Here is a 19,748-nt window from a genome sequence, read left to right as displayed (position 1 = left end):
ATTAAAAATGAAAAAAGTTGAAGTTACAAAAAGAAAAAAAAGGTAAGGCACGAGATATGATAAGAAATTGAACTAGGATTACCAAATCAGCCATATTTTTAGGGTGCGTGTAATTTGCTACCTCACTGTATGTAACCTATAGCCTCTCTTACGAAGGGAGAGAGTTAACTTTAACCCTTTGAGTGCCTGGGTCAAACAGTTTCCCCCCTAGGAGGGCAAAACGAGTTTTTATTATTTGGGTTACATAGGGCAAATATATTCCAGTGTCGCGCAAAAGGTACAGCAGAAATTACATTTTGGACATAAACGAAAGGCAAGAAACACCCTGCTCCAGCAAGCAAATTATCAAAGGTTTGCTAAGGTTACATTTAAGGCCAGCCTTATAAAGCACAACTCAGAAAGTTAAGGCAGATACGAGTGTCTAACGTGATATTGCGGCAGCCCAAACAACGCACTTAACCTTTTTAGCGGTGCTGATGAACTCCTACACCTACAATGAAAACCTTTCCTCCATAGACTTTTATTAATCTATGTCCAGACTGAGACGTTCTATTGTTTACCACAATGCAGTATGGTAAGGAGTCGGTGTTAATCTAGTCACAAATGACAAATATGCAACCGTTTCAAAATGTTGTTTACAAACAATTCAAAAAAACTATAGTTTGCCCACCTATACGTGAGTTTTGGAAGCGTGTTCAAGCTTTCCTAGCGGGCCTAAATATTCAGGACTTCCAAATAAGTCCGGAGGCTGCAATTTTTGTCCATCTAGGTACTTGAGGACTGCGTGCTAAGGCCTTGCTTTGCACAGTTCTGGCTGTGGCCAGGAAAACCATTCTGCAGCAGTGGATACATACCGAACCTCCTTCAATGTCTTTATTTCATAATAAATTGTTCCACCTGCTCAGAACGGATTGGTTGGATGCGACGATACACAAAGAAAGAGACACTCATAGATTTTTCAAAAAATGGGAAGGTTTTATTGGTACCCTGGAGAACTCTGTTAAATGCCAAATCAAAGCGACTTTCCGTGACACATCCTGGTTTGGTGCACAACTGCTTTGTTGTTGTTTTTTTTACTCCAGTTATTTGTCATGCTGGACTGATGTGGTGGGTGGGAGATTGCTAGTTATGTGACTTCACCCATTGTCTTTAATGGTCTTTACTTGATTTGTATCAATGTCGTCCTTTACTTTACAGAAAGTAAGGCATCTAACAAAAAAAAAGGTCATGTCACTAATTCAAGGACATGCAGACGTTTGTCTATATAAGAACATAGTGGGCTAAAAGGACAAGACTGCACAGACTTTACATGTATATTTATTTTCATCACATGCTATGATGGCCCCTGGTATGTAGTTGGCGCCTCACACTTCACCTTGCCCCGAATATTTCATCGCCTTTGTTACAGTTCCGCGTAAAATGCTAATATGTAATTATACTTCGCGCCCGCTCCAGGCTACTCAGGTTGCGGTAGCGGCGGCTGCAGCTGCTAGAGCGGCGCCAAAAACCCGAGCGCGGACTATGGCGGGCTTCGTAACCATAGCACTACGTATAGAATGGAAATATTCGCTCCGACAGTAGCCTCACGACCCTTTAAATTATCACTAACCGTAAAGCGAGCCGAGCAACCCTTCTTTTGAGGTCAAGTAGTTTACATACGACAGTAACGTATCAACGTTAAGTCCACCCCCACAACAGTGAAGGGGACTTGATTAATAATATGGCCCCGCCCCTCACCAACCGTGTTCTGAGAGGAGGAGGGGTACTTCCGTAAACACGATACGTCAGCAATAGGAATGTACCATTCCGTTTTCTCGGTTTTCTTTGAGTGATCGCCGGTGCGAAGCTAAAAAGGGATAAACGGGCCACGGTGAGTACTCGATACTAATGCTGTGCTTGTAAATAATAAAGGGAAGTCGGATTTAGGTAAAGTTTGTTTTCCGCTGATGCTGGTTGCACTTGAGACAGTCCCTCCTCCCCTGGAGCGATCAGCTGTGAAAATGAGCTTATGTAGAACAAAAACACCAGATAGAGACAGAGAAGCAGGCAGCGCAGACGTCGGTATACCGAGATCAGACAGTAAAATAAAAAGCAAACTTACATATAAACAACCACATTGTGGGCAGTACATGTAAAAGGCGAAGGATATTGAATAGGTGGTAAATATATGTACACAGGGGGTATATTCACCCAAGGGGATTTAGAGCAGCGGTTAACCATTTAGTACACACCAGAATATTCCTGGAACCTGACATTTTCTCCTGATCCGTGTACTGATTTGTAAGTAACAGAAAATAGTTATTCTTTCTACGTGAGACAAAAACCGAGGGTTGCTGTTTGATGAATGCATATCATTAAGTGGAACCAAGCAAAGTGGGTATTATAAGCCTAATAACACCTATTGATCAGCAGAGGGACCTCGCCGGAGCTCTGGATTGAGACTGATCAGGAGCAGATTAACATCAGGACCCTGTCACATTATTTGATTGCACGCCCACAGCTTGGACTTCAAGCGAAACCTCTGTTACCCTGTGCTGTAAACATCTTTTGGAGAGCTCTTCATCTGCTTGGCTTGTGTATCGCCTGATCTGACCAATCACAAGGAAAGGTAGGAAATAACCCTTATCTCTCTGTCTGAGTAATGCCCTGTAAGAGGAACATAATGCGATCCCTGCTGGGTGGACTTAGACAGACCTTAGTTTATTTCGATTAGTGGGGATCAACTGTTCTGTAGGAATCTGCCGACTGTAACTAATGTAGTACACTTGTTTTATGTAAACAATATCATACACACATTGAACTTACTGCTCCATAATCTTCATTAAAGATGCGTTACGTGTTCTTTTAGTCTTACCTTATATTTCCTCTATTTTTAATGGGATTTGAGCTCTGTAGAAGACATGTCGCAGCTTGTCACGCTTCGCCTTGTATGGCGTGGATTAACTGTCAAGCCTTGCAAATGCAAGTACCCTGTATCCTCCAGCTGGTGTACTTTACACAAGATCACCTTACACACGATAAATAGCCCCAGATCACTGAGTAGAGCTTTTGCCTGTACAGGAGTTTAGCTAAAGTGTAGTTCCTGCATGTGTATGTAATGCTCGATGTATATATGTATGTGTATGTATATGTATATATATATATATATACAGTTAGAGTAGCATTGGATTACAGGGACCAAGCATTACAATTACTGGTTTAGGAATTAAACAATGGATTTTGTATACACAGCAGTTTTGGTGTAAAATGATGAAAGTGGCTGCCATGGTGACTGCTCTTTATTAGTTACACAAAACTCTAGATTCTGTGCCTTTTACATAAATCTTTGTCTAAGTCACTTAAGGTTGCTGTGGTTTGTGTTCCTCCCTTCCTGTAGTGAATTTTTGTGTGCCCTGTAAAAGTAAATAGTACATGCTTTTTTTTTTTTAGGTAACTGCTTGCCCATATTATGCCTGCTTAGGTTATAATGCTCCATCTTGGTGGATGGGGGTTTACTTTTAAGGTCATTTTCTCCCAAGTAGACTGCAAAATAAAAGCAATGTTTCGTTTTAAAAAGGCGAATATTTCTTTTTATTGATTTTGTGTTAAATAGATCTCTAAGATTAACATCAAAGAGGTCACTGGAACTGGGGCTTCATGAATGTCCTACAACCAGTGAACTCTCCAGATGCTCTACGCAGTTGCGCAATAATTAGGCAGAACCTGAAAATCTTATGATTGTTGTGTTGGAGTGTCACGATATTCGAGAAGCATGGTTTTATTGGAACCACAAAATAGTTGTTCTGTTTGATAATGCTAGAAGACCTTTAAAGAAAGACCTAAGCACTGCTTGTAGAATAATTGGTGGCAATTTCAGAGGACGGAAATTCTCATCCTTTGTTATATGTACCCCATGGGGTATTTCTAAAGGAACAATTGGTAAATTCGGTAGCTGTTGTAATGGTGATTAGTTTGAAACTGTACAGTAAAAAGGTCAGTGTTGGAGCTACTTGGTTGTAAAAGTATGTGGTGCAATCGCAGCTTTATATATATAATTTCCCAATTGGCAAAATATTTTCATTTATCCCTGTTGAAGGCCAACCTACTTTTCCAGATACTACTTTTGGTTCTATATTTTGTGGGGGGGGGAGTGAATTTGTCAAAGATGATAGATAACTTTATAGGTTGTCTTTATAAACCTGTGCATGAATTCAAGGCTACTTAGATCTCTGCTTCAGGCGTACTTTTTTAGGTTGTAACAGGTCTCATCTCCTCACCAGTTCCTGAAGGACTTGCTATAAGAAAATATGGTCATCTCTATAAAAACTGTATTCACACATTGGGGGAAAATTGTTGGGCCTCTTATAATAATTATCAAATAAGAGCATTTAGGTTTCTTTCTATGTCTCTCTTGGAAAATAGTGCTGATCCCATGAAGGAATGGAGAAGAAAAATAACTACTAGAGTTGTTCTTTGAACCTCATTTCAATGGAATAATTTTTTTGTTTTTACACACAGTTTGAGAAATGCCGTACAGTAACGAAAAATCTTCTGGGAGCGATGGGCAGCTGAGTGATTCGGATTCATCACGCCTGTCGGAGAGCATGGCCTGCTCAATGAGTGACAGCGAGTCTCCAAGGGATAGCTTTACCAGTGACTCTTCAAGCAAGCATGCTTCTCCAGTCTGTTAGTCTGCTCAACATTTATTCATACATATTTCTAATTGCGATCTGTCTAATCATAGGCGCAGTCAGAAAGATCGCTGACTGTGCAGTTCTGAAAATTATAATGAATAGTGGAACGTGCATATTAATTGTCATTCTAGTACCGTGGTTGCACGTGCATGGACATGTGCCAAACCTAGTCACGGATGACTTTCACCTCTGCTGCCGGAAGCTGTCTTTTAATAAGTATGCGGTGACTATGACATAGATATTATATATGCATTAATAAGTTAAATGTTCAAGAGTAAACAATGCAAGTAACTTTTGAACCGAATAATCATCTACCTTACATGATTAATGCAATTGGTATTTTCATTAAGATAGGTCCTACTTGAGTTCTGTCTTTATATATTTGTATAAAAGAATGATTAAAGAGAATGGTCTCACTGCTAATAGTTCTGTATGAGGCTCATCTGTACAACCTGTGGGGTCAGGAAGACCCCACTTTCATCACTGATCTCTGTAACTCGCATTAAATTCTTATTTAGCAAAGACAATGTATGTCACTTTCTGCATTAAGACACACTAATTTCAGAACCTAGACTTAACTAAGGATAACCATGGTGAGTTTCTTCCGTAAGAACGGTTGAGTTGCCATTGTATAAAACAGTTCAATCAGTAACTTTCAAGAAGTCTCACTGATTTAACTGTGCATTAATTAGGGCCAATTGGTCCTTTAGTAATTGAGTTGAAACTACAACTTACCTGCTGCAACTTCCTGCTTTAGTGAATAATCAACAGTTTGCTCTATGACTTGTCTCTGTACCGCTGGGGTATGGGAGCACTGATGAAGACGAACTCTGAATTCCAAGACCCTTATTGTGGGCATCTTGTTGCAAATAATTAATACTTTTATCCTATTTTCAAATTAAATATGGTTCAATATAAAGCACTTTGCCTGTCCTAGCCTTAACTATTCAAAGTTGCATAGAACTCTTGCCTTAGGTGCTAGGAGTCCTAAAGTTGACACAGTAAAACAGTCTCACAAAATATTCTAATATTATTGTTTAGTTTACTTTTTTAATTTGCCTTTTTTTGCCTCCAGCAAGTCCTCCAAAAGCAGTTACCTTTGATGAAATTATGTCAACCGCAAGAAACATGTCAAATATGGTGCTGGCCCATGAAATTGTCACCAATCAAAATTTTCATTTGGAGCATGTTGACCTGCCTAAAAACAGGTGAGAATCTGCACAGCATCCATCCCTTTACCTTCCAGCGGCTCTGCTACCTGTGTTTAATACCTACATGAAATATGCTAAAGTATAAGTTAAAGCAGACCCTTTCACCTTAATAGTACAACATACTACATGCTGTCCAATAAAAAGAAAGAACAAACAATATAAATATTGTTCATTGTTGATACCGGTATTATGTATAACGTGGGTTTACTTTATCGCTAACAGTTTAGAAGGAAAGGTAAAGCAAATTGTACACAAGGCATTTTGGGATTGTTTGGAGGCAGAACTGAAGGAAGATCCCCCCCAGTATGAACACGCCATCAAACTTTTTGATGAAATCAAGGAGGTAAGCTACTGGTCAACAGCAGAAAAAATGAATTCTCCTGGAAATACTGTTTTGGTAGATTTCTTTTTTACTGTTGTGTTGTTAACAGCTAACCTACTCTTTCTCCTGAATTTAGAGTGATGGTGCAGCATTAACAAGTCAATGCTGTAATCGTGTCTATGACACAATTGCGGCATTAAAGGGGTTGTGTCTATGTCCTATGGAAGTCAAAGGTGCTTCCGGCTCCGTTGCTGTCCGTTACATTCTGCAGCAGTTCACAGGGCTCCTCAAATCACTCTTATTGATGAGGAGTGATCTGATCATTTTGACAGCCACTAGACGACGACCCCCCCTTCCTATCAGTGACACCTGTGAGTGAGGGGTCATCTAAGTCAAAATGTCAAAAAGAAAAAATACATATAAATATTTTATCATTTTCAGATTCACTGATCAATGTCAGTTGCCTAAAAAAAAACACTTGATACACTGCTATCTGATTAAATGATCAATGACTCATTAGGTCACCTATTATTGATCAGTCTCCCCATTGCATATTATATATTATATATATATTCCATATATTATATATGCTGATTGCTGTCAGGTGTTTGTTCGTAGAATATTAAGATGAGGTTTATCTCTTTGTGTAACCTTCTCTTCTAGATTTTGCTTTCTTTTTTGACCCCTGGTACGAATAGGCTGCGGACCCAGATCTGTGAAGTTTTGGATGTAGACCTCATAAGGCAACAAGCCGAGCACAATGCAGTTGATATTCCAAAGATGGGAGGTTATATCATTAATATAATGTCCAAGTTATGTGCACCAATCAGGGATGAAGATGTCAAAAAGCTAAAAGCAAGTGGAGACATTGTGCAAATGTTGAGGTTGGTCTTTCTTCATCTTTTCTTAGTATGAAGTGCAAAACACAAAAAAAGTATTTGCACCACCAACTGGTAGAGGGTAAAATTATTGTAAACAACTACTGACGTGTATGTAAAGTGTCCTATCAATCCCTTAACGACCAGGCAGGTCATACAAAAACAGTCAGTTAACGACCAATGGCACGTCATGGCCTTAAACAAGCTTTCTTCTCTTAAATAATGTTGCTGTAATGCCTCGATGGGGCATCAATGTCCACTACAACACTAAAAAAAAGCTTCAGTGGTGTTGCTGAAACGCCTCAATAGCAAGGCATTCAGCGACCCAGAAAACCGCACGGGACGCACTGTGACCACTCCGGATTGCAGTCACAGATGCCACTACGAGAGATTTTGCCTCTCGCAAGATGGCGGCGTCCTTTAAAAAAATAAACACATTTCCTAGAGGGTCTCTCCAGAGAACCCTGCAGGTTGAATACAGGTACTGCATTCAACCATATAAGTCATTGGAGCCCAGCTTTCCATCACAATGTGATTAGTCAAATATTAAAAAAAAATAATAGAAATGGCTAAAAAATAAATAAAAAAATGGTAACATTTAAAAATAATTATTCAGTGTAGTCACCATCAGGGGAACCATCCAGTTCCAACAAAATGGAAAAATAAAGTCCAAAAATATGAATAAAATAAACTTTATTTTTATGAGCAAATGCTAAAATTAGCGCTGTATCTTCCCTAAAAATCTTGACATGGAAATGAAAATACTAGCATTTTTAAATACCTACAAAAAAGAATAGTTTGGGGTAAATTGTAGTGGTGGGTACAGACTGACCAAAATGGGGGGGGGGGAAGCGCATTTCCCAATTGTGGCTTTTTAGCTCCCCAAACAACCAGGCAGTGGTTGTATCACTGTACTCAAGGGATGTTGCTTCTTCTTCTAGTAGATCTCTGCTGTCTGTTGTATGGTCTGAACTCTGAAGGTGATTTTCTCAAAAGCCAGAAGACCAAGCACAGAGTTATTAATAGACTTTTGGTCATCAGTTATAAAAGGATATCTAGAAGCCATGCATAGTTGCTTTTGCTTATACAAAATATACATACTACTTAAATATAAAGGCTGTAGGGAAAACAAGAATTAGTTTTATACCTACAATGCAAAGTATTATTAATAAACCCATATTATCAAAATCAATCGTATTTCATGCTTTACATCAATATAGCATTAATGGCAATGGAAGTTGTGTTCATAACTCTTGGGTCAGGCTAAAAAACCCACTGTCCACAACAGATTTATGTCTTAGCTGTAATACACAGCAATATCTAGAACAGTCGTAGGCTTCATATAACTGTTTCTGTGTGCCTCCCTTTGTTTACATTACAGTAAATTATACCTTCTCTTGCTCTCTTACATAGGGATGTATTCCGTGTTTTGGACCTTATGAAAATGGATATGGTTAATTATACTATACAGAACATTAGACCACAACTTCAGAGACAGTTAGCTGACTATGAAAGGATAAAGTTCCAGGAAATCATTGAAAAAACTCCAGGTAAAATGTCTCATAATTTAATTTATAATGTGTTTAGATATACTTCTTCTCTGTCCTCATGAAGATTTAGCTGTGTGGTTTTATTCAAATCAGAGAAAATAATATATATAATCTAATATATATATATATATATATATATATATATATATATATATATATATATATAATGATGATATTGTTATGTTATTGGAACTAAAAACATACATCAGAGGCAATGGGGTGCAAAGTGTTAATAATAATTGACCGTACATGAGGCATGGAGAAGTAGGTGAACACACACGTTGGATAATGCTGGTTGTTACTTTTGTTTTCAAGCATTTTAGTTAATATATTTGTGACCGGTACATAATATTGTCAGGTTGTTGTAGGCCAGCTAATTTGTGATATAACAAACATTGAATTGAGTTGTCCCAGTTTTATCAAGGTTTACTAAAGATCTGGCCTGGCCATGTGGTGTTCTTTGTTCTAGAAGTATAATAGTTGGTAGATAGTTCATAGATAAATGTTCAATGGATTTACACATTACTCCAATGGTGATGGTTATGATGGCACTAAGTTGATATCTCTTAATATGTGTCTTGTTAAGATGCCCTCATTCAGACAACCGAGTGGATAAAGGAATCTATTAAAGATGCCATTGAAGCAAAGTCCCATGGAAATGCCGGTGGTGCTAATGGCGTATCGACGGACAATCTTAGCCCGACACTGGTGCTAAATAGTGGTTATCTGAAACTCCTGCAGATGGATTATCACAGTGCTATACCAGAGGTAATGAAAGACTGATGATAAGTGGGGGTCCTTCTACTTACAAATTCTTCAGTATATTTTGTGGGTCCGGTGTTTTAAGGAACATATAACACCTTTACACTCTCATTTGTTTTTATATGATTGTATGAAACATAAATGTATTTCATTTTATTTTGTGTGACATTTTATTTCATTTCTTAAACAACAAAGCAGAAGAGTAAATATGTAGCCAAGATCACACGTTCTAGCCATTTAGGGTTCTTATTGTGACACAGTATTCTACACTCCATATCCTGTTAGAACATCTTTGTGCCTGATGTGTTTCTATGGGTCATAGTCCTTTGTCACAGTACTTTGTGAACCTACATCAGGACACACATATCCATACTTCTTCCCACGGCATACATTAGTGGGAGTTTGGATCAGCTGCACTCACAATAAGCCCTATAGCATACTGCTGCTAGAAACACAGATTTATAGAAGACTGAGATAAAACAGTGATCTTCTTTTTAATAAAAAAGAACAGTTTGGAAGTGTATTGTAGCACTTACATTTGTTATGCCATGTCTGTCTCCATGTTTAAAAGACAAATAAGCATCCTTTACCTTGGACGCGTCTTGTCATAAGAATAGGTTCAGCCTCCGGTAATGCCTATGTCATAAGACACCTTAGTCTACTGCAATGGATTTTTATGATAAGTGCTGTTAGTAGCCTGTTTTTTTGTAACACATGTATTTATAATAAAATAAAATAATAGTTGGCTAAATGAATGTTTCTTCCCGCAGACACTTATTACAGACGATGTGCGAGTTCAGGAGATAAAGTTCAAGTTACTACAGGTGAAAATCATAGCCTGTGTGTGCCTCATCACGCAGAATGCAATGGGCTCTTACTGCACAAACGAATTCACTGAAAAAGTAAAAGAAATCACATCGATTCTCATCCAGGGCATAAACAGCACGTGAGTGAAACTATTTAGCCTGTTTATGTGAACTGCCTTCCAAACCTTACAGAGTATGACTTAGCCTAGTCTATACATTGCCCTAGATGCCTGTATGCGAAGGTATAGATTAAAGTACCTTTACAACCTGTATAGAAAATTGTATTACTCTGTCTGCTCTGACAATATCAAACAGATCAACTTCCACTAAAACAGCACCCCCTCCAATGTTCTAAATCACCCATTCATTTAAGATTACTTCATCACTACTCCAAGTGGTAGTGAAATCTATGAACTATATTTGAGGGGTTGATAGTTATACTAAGGTGTTGCTTATTAATTCCGATTTCAGGACATTTAACCTCAAAGAGGCTCTCAGTGCCTTGAGTGTTAAGATCTGCACTGAAATGAACAACTCATTGACCGAAAGAGGCTTAACCCCGCTGAGTACAGAAGCACAGTCTGTCTTACTCGGGCAGATCGACAGCATCATTGAGAAAGATCACCCCATATACAGCTTGATTGGTAAGTACTTCTTGATGTTTTTCTTTTTCTCTCTAGGTTAAGGTTGCTAGGTCATGGGCTCAGTTAATATGCCTGCTGGGTACTTTTAAAATACACAGAGGGATTGAGAGCAGACATACTTCCCTCTAAGAAAAATGTACATTATATATATATATATATATATATATATATATATAATGTAACACACGCATATATTGCAGCATATTTACAGGAGGATGTTAAAGTTTGGATTGTTGAGATTGTGTAGCTCTATAATTTCCGAAACCTATTATATGACTGTTTTACTTTTTAGAAAAGCGGACATACGAGTATTTAAGCACATTCCTGTGTGTTCCTTACCCATACAAACGGGTTCCAATGACACCCGGAGGCCTCACGTCCGTCCGCGTGGAACTGGAGCTTATCGCCTGTCATTACGCCAATATTGTACATTTCAACAAGCAAGTGTACGGACCGTTCTATGCAAACATCTTCCGGAAACTACTTTTCAGTGAGGCTACCGAACAAAAGGCGGAAACCGTGGCACAATGAAGATTCTTTAAAGGAAAAATATTTAGTAAACCCAGCACATTTGTTTTGGAACAGAGTGCTGAGTATTTGAAAATCAGAAGGAAAATTCATATTTTTTAAAGGACTCTATTAAGCTGAAAGGAAGCGTATTTCTTTACGATGTCATTTGACTATTATATCAGCTAAAAAGTGACGTTTCAGGGTAATGTCATTTCTGGTTCTTTGTTTTCACAGAACTCCCATGACCCTCAGCCTCTTGTCTGTGTTGTGTAAGTTTCATTGTTGATAACTGCTAACAGCAATGCGAGCCAGCTCTTCCTTTGTGAGATATTGTGGTGCTTACTTCGTAGAGGAAAAATTCAATGAAAAAGGTATCTTTTTAAAAGAAAGAAATGCCAGTATTTTCTTAAACAAAAGCAAAAACCTTTGAGTAGGTGATATATTTTCTAGCAGTAGTATTGTTTGTATTTATTACTATTCTTCTTGACAAAGTTGTAGAGTCACTTTTATGGTTAGGAGGTCAAAAAACCTTTTAAGCATTTTGCTTGTGAGGTGACCATTTCAGTTGTGATGAAGAAATGCATGTCCTGCCTAGTTAACCTCACTATGATGCCGGTTCCAATGAGGTCAGTATTGGTGTTTATGATGCTAATACTTGACAAAGGCCCCTATATAATGTAAATATTATTCACATCTGGGTCCAGCGACTCAATCACTAAACAGGGTATTGCTAAAGTGGACTTTTCATCAAAAAAGTAAACCTGACATTAATCAACAGAGAATTCAATAAAACTGTCCCTATTTTGAGGTAGATTTGCTAGTAGCATGGCAGTTACTGAGATATTTGTGCTAAAAGATTCCAGGCTACCTCATTATGCCATAGGCATTTTGGGCATTCATCTAATTTCCTGTCTCCTATTTCCTGTTTTGTGCACCAATCAAACCTTACGGTTAGATAAAAGCTGTTAGGTAAGCAGCCAACCTGGAAGGGAAGCTGTGCTGGGAGACAACTTCTTCGCAACAGGACATGTAATACCACAAATATCTTATACCGCCATGTAGTGTGTTAAAATTGTAACAACATATAGGCAGATTCCTAAGCTCTGTTGGTTTTTTTTTGTCTAGGCCACTTGTTGTTTCTGTTTTTGTTGGGTAACCTTAAATCAAATTGTATTTTCTAGTTGAAACCCTTCTTTCTGGTGTTTGTTCTGTGTCTAGCAGAATACAAAAGAATATCGTACAAAGCTGTAGGGATATAGTTTAGTTTTACTTTCATTTATACAATTTTATATAGAAATCCCTTACTTGAAATTATCACAGCCATTACCTTTTTAACATAGAATGAGTGTCTACCTTAAATATATAAATATATATACATAGTTCTTTTTATATAGCAGTACTCATCATCTACAGCCTTCAGGCAAATTTAAACCTAGCTGCGTATCATTAAGTGCTTCACAAAGTGGACTTTGCCACACGATCTCCAAAGTAGTGCCTCTTTCGCTTGACTTAGCATGTTGAGTTAGGTGGTAACTGGTTTGAATTGCTAAGCTTGCTTTAAATTAAATGTAGAGATTTATACTGCCAGTCCTGCTCGGGCTGGGAGGTTGATGATCTCCAGCTGATGTTATTCTAAATCTTCCATCAACCCTTAGTTGTCCAACTTCATTTGAGCTACCCAGCTCTGATATACAATGTAATGCTTCAAAGAGAATCTTTACATTTTACAGAACGGGCAATTTTTAAGATGCTTTCTTTATGGACGTAAATGTTCCTGAATATCCGTGCAGAAGTTTCCAAATTCCATTCTTTTACCAACATCCGATCATCCGTGGAGCCTTAAAAACTTGTACCAAGGTATCTTTTACACAACTGTTGCTCCACAGCTCCATCTACCATAAACACAGGTGGTAGTGATTATCCTGCCCGTAGATACTGCACAGTGTATAACCCTTACTGTATTTTATCTCATAATCCGTATATCTCAGATATCTTAATCTTGCATATAACCTTTTTTTGTTCTGATCAACATTAAAGACATCATTTTTGACTGTATATTATCAAGCTTTTAGCGCATGTTTGAAATATTTTGTGGCTCATCCCTGTAAACTTCATTCATTTCTTGGCAAGCTTTTTTAGTTGTGTCACATAGGATATATTTTTAAACACGTGCTGGTGGTCAGATAATATAAAATGGATTTTGTAGTATAGTATTTTACAGGGCTCGAGGGTTCCAGTTTTTGGATATCCCTGCTTAAACACAAGCAACAAATTTATTGAAAAACATTTAACATACCTGCTTACAGGCAGGGATATCCAGAATTCCTACAAGTCTACAATTCTCAAGCGTTTTGGTTTGCTAATTGTCTTGTGATCATGCTTGGCCTGCTTTTGGACAAATGTTGTTATAAAATAATAACATCTCTAGCTTGTGTATTTAAGCATGTATTTTTAAAGGTATGTAACATATGAAAAGTCACGATTTTTATATACTATTAAGGATATCATCATACATATCATATATATAATAATTTCACTATTGAGAATAGCTTTTAAACTCCAGGTGCCAGGTTAGTTATTGTTGCCCACACCACCATTCAAAGGGTTAATATGTATAACAACTTTACTTTATTTTAATAAAGACAGTGGGAAATACTTATTTTTGTTTTTATGTTCAAACGTTGTATTAATGCAAATAAAACGTATGTATATTGAGTGTAACAAACAGTGTATGCTGTATTGAATTTATTTTCTGGTTATATTTTTAAAATGTAATGTAAAATAATTTACATTATTCTGCTTCTATGTAAGCTAACTATTCTCCAGTATACTGTGATTATATGTAGATTCTAAAATCTTAGATGTTAATGTTCAGTCTTCATCTAATTCTGTTTACCGTATTTGAGTTTGATCTCAGTTATGACATTGCACATACCGTATTTACTAGACTTGTGCATTCGTCTTCGGGCGAACATGAAAACGAACACGAAGAGTGCGTTTTCGTGTTCGTTCAGAAGACATGAAGAAGAGAAGACAGCTACAGTAAGACGAAGACACACACCACGAAGATCTTTGTGATCGTCTTCATCTACTAATCTCCCCGGTCCCTTCCCCATCTAGCTTACCTTACGGCATCGCGGGAGTTGACGGAAGCGGAAATCCGTAGGTTCACCGCCGGGTTACAGGGCAGTGCGAGTCAGCCTATTGGTCACTTGCGCCCCTTAACCCCTTAAGGTGCAACAAGTTACGGCACCAGGATTTTAAAAGTCTGTACGAGCGACCAATAGAGTCGGACATTCAAACTCCTGGTGAAGCCTTATACGGCGAAACGCGTTGAGTGACTTTTCAAGGACTTTTTATGATATAATTTTATTTTATCAGTACTTTTATTTGTATTATCACTTTTTATGTCATTTTAAATACTTTTTAAAGCTGCAGTTGATATGGATCCAGCTGGCTGCTAATTTAGAATAAATATTTCTTTTAATATACCTTATATGTGAATAGTGGTTGGTTTTTAGACACCACACACACATTGGTATCTCATCATTGGACTCTCCAAAGCAGAAGGATATATAGACGCGACCGGATTATCACCAGAAACTACGAGCATCTTGACACTTATTTAAGTGTAAGTATATTTCCACTTGTTGCGTATCTAGTGCCATATACATAACACACTATTGGATCCTTTTCTGGTTTGTCTTCTCGGTTTATATCCTGGCATATGGACCTCAAGGCCCTTTCTATGACGCACTGAACTCCATCAATACATTGTGAGTGAGAAATCTGCGACACGCAGGGAAAAACATATTGTTTTACTCCTACACTATATATATTTTCTTTTTGTTTTACATTGCATTGAATGGAACACACGAGCGCCCCCTAGTGGACTTTTTTCTGTATTACTTCAACACCTGGAGAGTGTTGCTTAAGGGTTGCAGCTGTGGTTCCAGATACACCAGGAAGCCATTAAGTTGATTATTCCTACCATTTACTATCTTATTCCCTATACTGGTTTTTCTCACTTTTTTCACGCATATCATTCAAACTCCTGGCGCCAGAGCTGCTGCGTTACGCGTTAATCCCGCATTAACCCCTTAAAAAAAGAATGTCAACGAATATTCGCCCGAAGAGAAGACAGGAAGGGGCGAACATTCACGGTATATTTTTTTGCCGAAGACAAGCACGAAGACGAACACGAAGAGCCCCCTGGTGCCCAAGTCTAGTATTTACTCGATTAGAAGACAAGGTTTTTTTTCACAGCAAATGCTCTGGGGGAAAAAAAGCGCCACAGGGGACCTGGATCCTCATCTCTGGCATCCGCTGCTGCCTATGACGGAGTGCCAGCATCACATGACCTTCCAGTGCTCCACCATGGAAGCCCCGGCGGAAGGGCCGGCAGCAGCGGATGTTGTCTGTGCGCATCCCGCAAGCAGGTAAATGTTTGCAGGTTGTGCACAGACAATCTTCGCTTCTGCTGGGGCTTCCATGACAGCACCAGTGTGACAGGACCTTCCGGTGCTCAGTCATAGAAGCCACTGGTGGAAGTACCAGCCAGCAGCAGTGGAAGTTGTCTGTGCGCATCACACAGACCTCCACCGGCTCCACCAGGGAATCTGAAGCACGGGGGACAAGTCTAGGGATGCATCGGTAAGTCGGGCCATGTGGGGGGTAAGTAAGAGTGCCATGGGGGGTATAATGGTTTTCTGGAGGCAGAGTTGGCATTTAAGGGGGTATAAGGCATATCTGGGGTGACAGGGTCAGTGTTTGGCCTAAACAACACTAAAGGATGGATCCATGCTGCCTTTGTCAACGGTTCAGGCTGCTGCAATGGTGTGGGGGTCGTTTCCTTGGCACACTTTGGGCCCCTTAGTAACAATTGAGCATCGCTTAAATGCAACAGCCTACCTGAGTATTGTTGCTGTCCATCCCTTTATGACCGCAGTGTACCCATCTTCTGATGGCTACTTCCAGCAGGATAATGTACCATGTCACAAAGCTCACATAATCTCAAACTGGTTTCTTGAACATGACAATGAGTTCATTGTACTCCAATGGCCTCATCACTCACCAGATCTCAATCCAATAGAGCACCTTTGGGATGTGGTGGAACGGGAGATTCACATCATGGGTGTGCAGCAGACAAATCTGCAGCAACTGCGCAATGCCATCATGTCCATTTGGACCACAATCTCTGAGGAATGTTTCCAGCACCTTGTAAAAGGTATGTCATGAAGAATGAAGGCAGTTCTAAAGGCAAAAGAGTGTGCAGTGCCTTTTAAAGGAGGATGTGCTGACTTGGTGTAAATGGGCTGGTTGGGGAGACCATGGGTCTTCCTTGTAACTGCTCCATTCAGCAGTGGTACACTGGGGAGCACGATTTCCCAAGAGGGCATTCTGCCCTTCAATTTTGCACAATGGGTCTAGTTGGCCTAGGCCAGAATACGTTACTGTCCTAGTGGCTAGTTTTAGTGTTAAACCCAGCAACATCTATGCAAATAGAGTATACGTGCAGGCTGCACAGTGCAGAGAGAAAGTGAAGAAGAGAGGTAGAGTTATGGGAGAGGCAAAGCTGTGAGAGCCGGAGAGAGGGCTGGGAGAGGAGAAGGGAGAGACGCCCAGCTGTGATACGAAGAGGAGAGTGAGTATTGGTCTACGGTATTAGGGTGTGTGTTACTATACGGTGTTAAAGAATGTGTGAATGTGTGGGTATGGTGCGTGGGTGGTTGTGTTAACATGCTAACCTGCTATATGCAGCAGGTTAGAGTGTGTGTATAGTGCACAACTGTATTTCTTGTTGTATCCTAGTTTACCCATTGTACAGCATTGCAGACTATAATGGTGCTATATAAATAATTATGTGCTAACAAGCTAAATTTTGCTCATAAATTATATGAAGACCTGTACGTTTTTACTGTTAGTTATAATCCACTAGTTAAATTGGTTATGATAGTTGCATTTAAATTCTCACTGTCGAAGCAACAAGTGCATTAATAACTGAGACTCTACTACCACAAAGTTAGATTTTATTCTGACTCACAACAGAAGTCTCTTTGAATGGCGGAAAATAAATGATTTTCTTGGCTGACTGCTTCAGAGAGAACACTTGTTTTCAGGGGTGAGCCTAGGGTTAGTCATGCAGTGTCGTGTTTCTTTGGCACCCCTCATAAATAACACACAACCAACATGAAAATGTGCTATGACACCATACACTAACACACATTCACTCTAATATCATACATAAACAAACGTTCTCTTGCTCTCCCAGAGGTAGCTAACCCTAGGCTCATTGCTTGTTTCTGTACTATGACAGTTAAGCATGACAACATGAAAATGTGCCAGATACTTTTGTATGCTTTTCTCCTCTTTCTCTTCTCCTCAAAATGAACCATCTTTTATTACTTGTGTTACTTACTATAAAATAAATCCCATCATAATCCAAACCACCTGATTCTCCCAACTCACTTCATTTATATATTATATTTATATAAATAAATGTAGTCAATGAGAGACACATACTAAATATAGATTTAGTAAGGTTACATTTATTAAGACAATTACATGGAATAAGAATATCTTTGCAGTCTCGAGCATGGGCAGATCCAAAAGGCAGGGCAACCGGGCATTCTTCACAAGTAGTAGTTTCAAGAATGGGGTTGAGCGAGGTCACATAACACTGTGTTGCATGGGAGTAGTGCAGCAGTGGGATGCAAGCTGTAGACAGGGTAGGTAAGTTATGTCTGTCTAGGTATGTGTGTCTGCCTGATTTGTGTGTCTGTCTAGATATGTGTGCTTGGATTTGTGTGTGGGGGGGTATGTTAGCATTTATGCAGAGGCGTATCTAAGGTATGGCAACTATGGCTCGTGCCATAGGCGCCATTTGAAAGGGGGGCGCCAGTGAGCGGCTTTTAAACGCTCTTTTTTTTTTTTGATACGGAGGAGAGCGCCTAGCAACCGCTCGGCGCCCCTCATTCTCCTCCATGAGGCCTCTACCTCCGTCGCGGGCACCGCAGCAGAGCAGGAAGACAGAAGCCTTGTTATCCAGTTGCTGCACCTAAAGGTGAGAGAACTACAAAGGAGGAGAGGGGGTAGAAAGTGATAAGGGAGGTAGAGGGGGTAGAAAGTCATAAGGGAGGGAGAGGGGGTAGAAAGTGATAAGGGAAGGAGAGGGGGTGGAAAGTGATAAGGGAGGGAGAGGGGGTAGAAAGTGATAAGGGAGGGAGAGGGGGTAGAAAGTGATAAGGGAAGGAGAGGGGGCAGATAGTGAGCAAGAGGGTAGTAGGGAAAGGGGAGGGAGAGGGGTTAGAAAGTGACAAGGGAGGGAGGGGATAGATGAGGAAGAGGGTAGTAAGAATATTGAAATAAGTAAAGAGTGTGAATTAATATGTGGATGCATTGAGTGAATGGGGAGAGCATTAGTTAATATGTGGATGTATTGTCTGAATGAGGGAGAGCATGATTTAAAATGTGAATGAGTTGTTTGAGGGAGAGCATGAGTTAATATGTGGATGAATTGTCTGAATGAGGGAGATCATGAATTAAAATCTGGATGAGTTGTTTGAATGAGGGAGAGCATGAGTTAATATGTGGATGTATTGTCTTAATGAGGGAGAGCATGAGTTAATGTGTGGATGAATTGTCTGAATGAGGGAGAGCATGAGTTAATGTGTGGATGAATTGTCTGAATGAAAGTGTGAATTAGTGAGTGACTGTAAAAGTGATTGTGTATCATAGATGTATAATTGCGGAAGGGCAAAGATGGCTCTAGCAGGATGTTTGAGCCTTGGGGACCAAGATGGCACAGGCAGGGTGTATATGGGACAAAGAAGGCACAGGCCGGACAGTTTGGGGACAAAGTTGACTTGTGCTGGGTTATTTGGGGACAAAGATGGCAAATCTTATGTGTGTAATCTGGGTGCTGGTCAGGTTCTATGTGGGCAGTGTGGCAGTGTAGATCCATATCTGCTATGCTGTGTTTCCATACATTATTTATGTATACCTGCAAGTGCACGGTTTTTATGTCATATTCAGTTGATTAATACCGGCAATGCTGTTTCCATGTATTTATTTGATCTATACCTGCAACGCTATGTTTCATATATTATTATTGTATACCCGCAGATACAGGATTTGTATGTCTGCTTCTGTTTATTTGAGATATATATAGTGCTGAGATCACAAGTGAATTTCAATTAATCTATACATACAAAGCTGGGTTTGTGTGTTAATGTGTTGATTTATACCTGCTATCGGCAGCAGGGTCTACTATTCATATATATATATGGCCAGCAGGGGCTAATAAATGGGTTTTAGGTATTTGGACAGGGGCGCAATTTCAATGCTTGCCATAGGTGCTATTTTCAGTAGATACGCCTCTGCATATATGTCT

The 19,748-nt window shown here is 39.3% G+C and overlaps 1 protein-coding gene across 2 annotated transcripts; it reads left to right on the top strand.

The window, feature by feature from the left end:
* Nucleotides 1-1,760: 1,760 nt before the first annotated feature.
* Nucleotides 1,761-11,714, top strand: TCP11L2 (t-complex 11 like 2). Of its 2 annotated transcripts, none has more exons than XM_053464890.1 (11): nucleotides 1,761-1,870; nucleotides 2,413-2,608; nucleotides 4,498-4,665; nucleotides 5,749-5,881; nucleotides 6,107-6,227; nucleotides 6,870-7,090; nucleotides 8,498-8,634; nucleotides 9,221-9,402; nucleotides 10,167-10,342; nucleotides 10,674-10,846; nucleotides 11,139-11,714. In XM_053464890.1, the coding sequence occupies exons 3-11, from the start codon at nucleotides 4,506-4,508 to the stop codon at nucleotides 11,375-11,377; spliced, it is 1,542 nt and encodes a 513-aa protein (XP_053320865.1). In that variant the 5' UTR covers nucleotides 1,761-1,870; nucleotides 2,413-2,608; nucleotides 4,498-4,505; the 3' UTR covers nucleotides 11,378-11,714. The 2 variants fall into 2 exon arrangements, with proteins under 2 accessions (XP_053320865.1, XP_053320864.1); XM_053464889.1 differs by lacking the exon at nucleotides 1,761-1,870 and adding an exon at nucleotides 2,067-2,280.
* The last annotated feature ends 8,034 nt before the right edge of the window (nucleotides 11,715-19,748 follow it).

Source organism: Spea bombifrons, chromosome 4 (genome assembly GCF_027358695.1).
Source record: "Spea bombifrons isolate aSpeBom1 chromosome 4, aSpeBom1.2.pri, whole genome shotgun sequence".
NCBI classification, from domain to species: Eukaryota; Metazoa; Chordata; class Amphibia; order Anura; family Pelobatidae; genus Spea; species Spea bombifrons.
Note: the sequence above shows the minus strand (reverse complement) of the source record. Positions and strands in the feature narration are given on the sequence as shown.

Bases quoted from the DNA above. Each gene is read 5' to 3' on its own strand.
- TCP11L2 (XM_053464890.1), top strand. From the start codon at position 4,506: ATGCCGTACAGTAACGAAAAATCTTCTGGGAGCGATGGGCAGCTGAGT. The intron at 4,666-5,748 runs GTTAGTCTGCTC...TTTTGCCTCCAG, and splicing joins CAAGCATGCTTCTCCAGTCT to CAAGTCCTCCAAAAGCAGTT. The intron at 9,403-10,166 runs GTAATGAAAGAC...TTCTTCCCGCAG, and splicing joins ATCACAGTGCTATACCAGAG to ACACTTATTACAGACGATGT.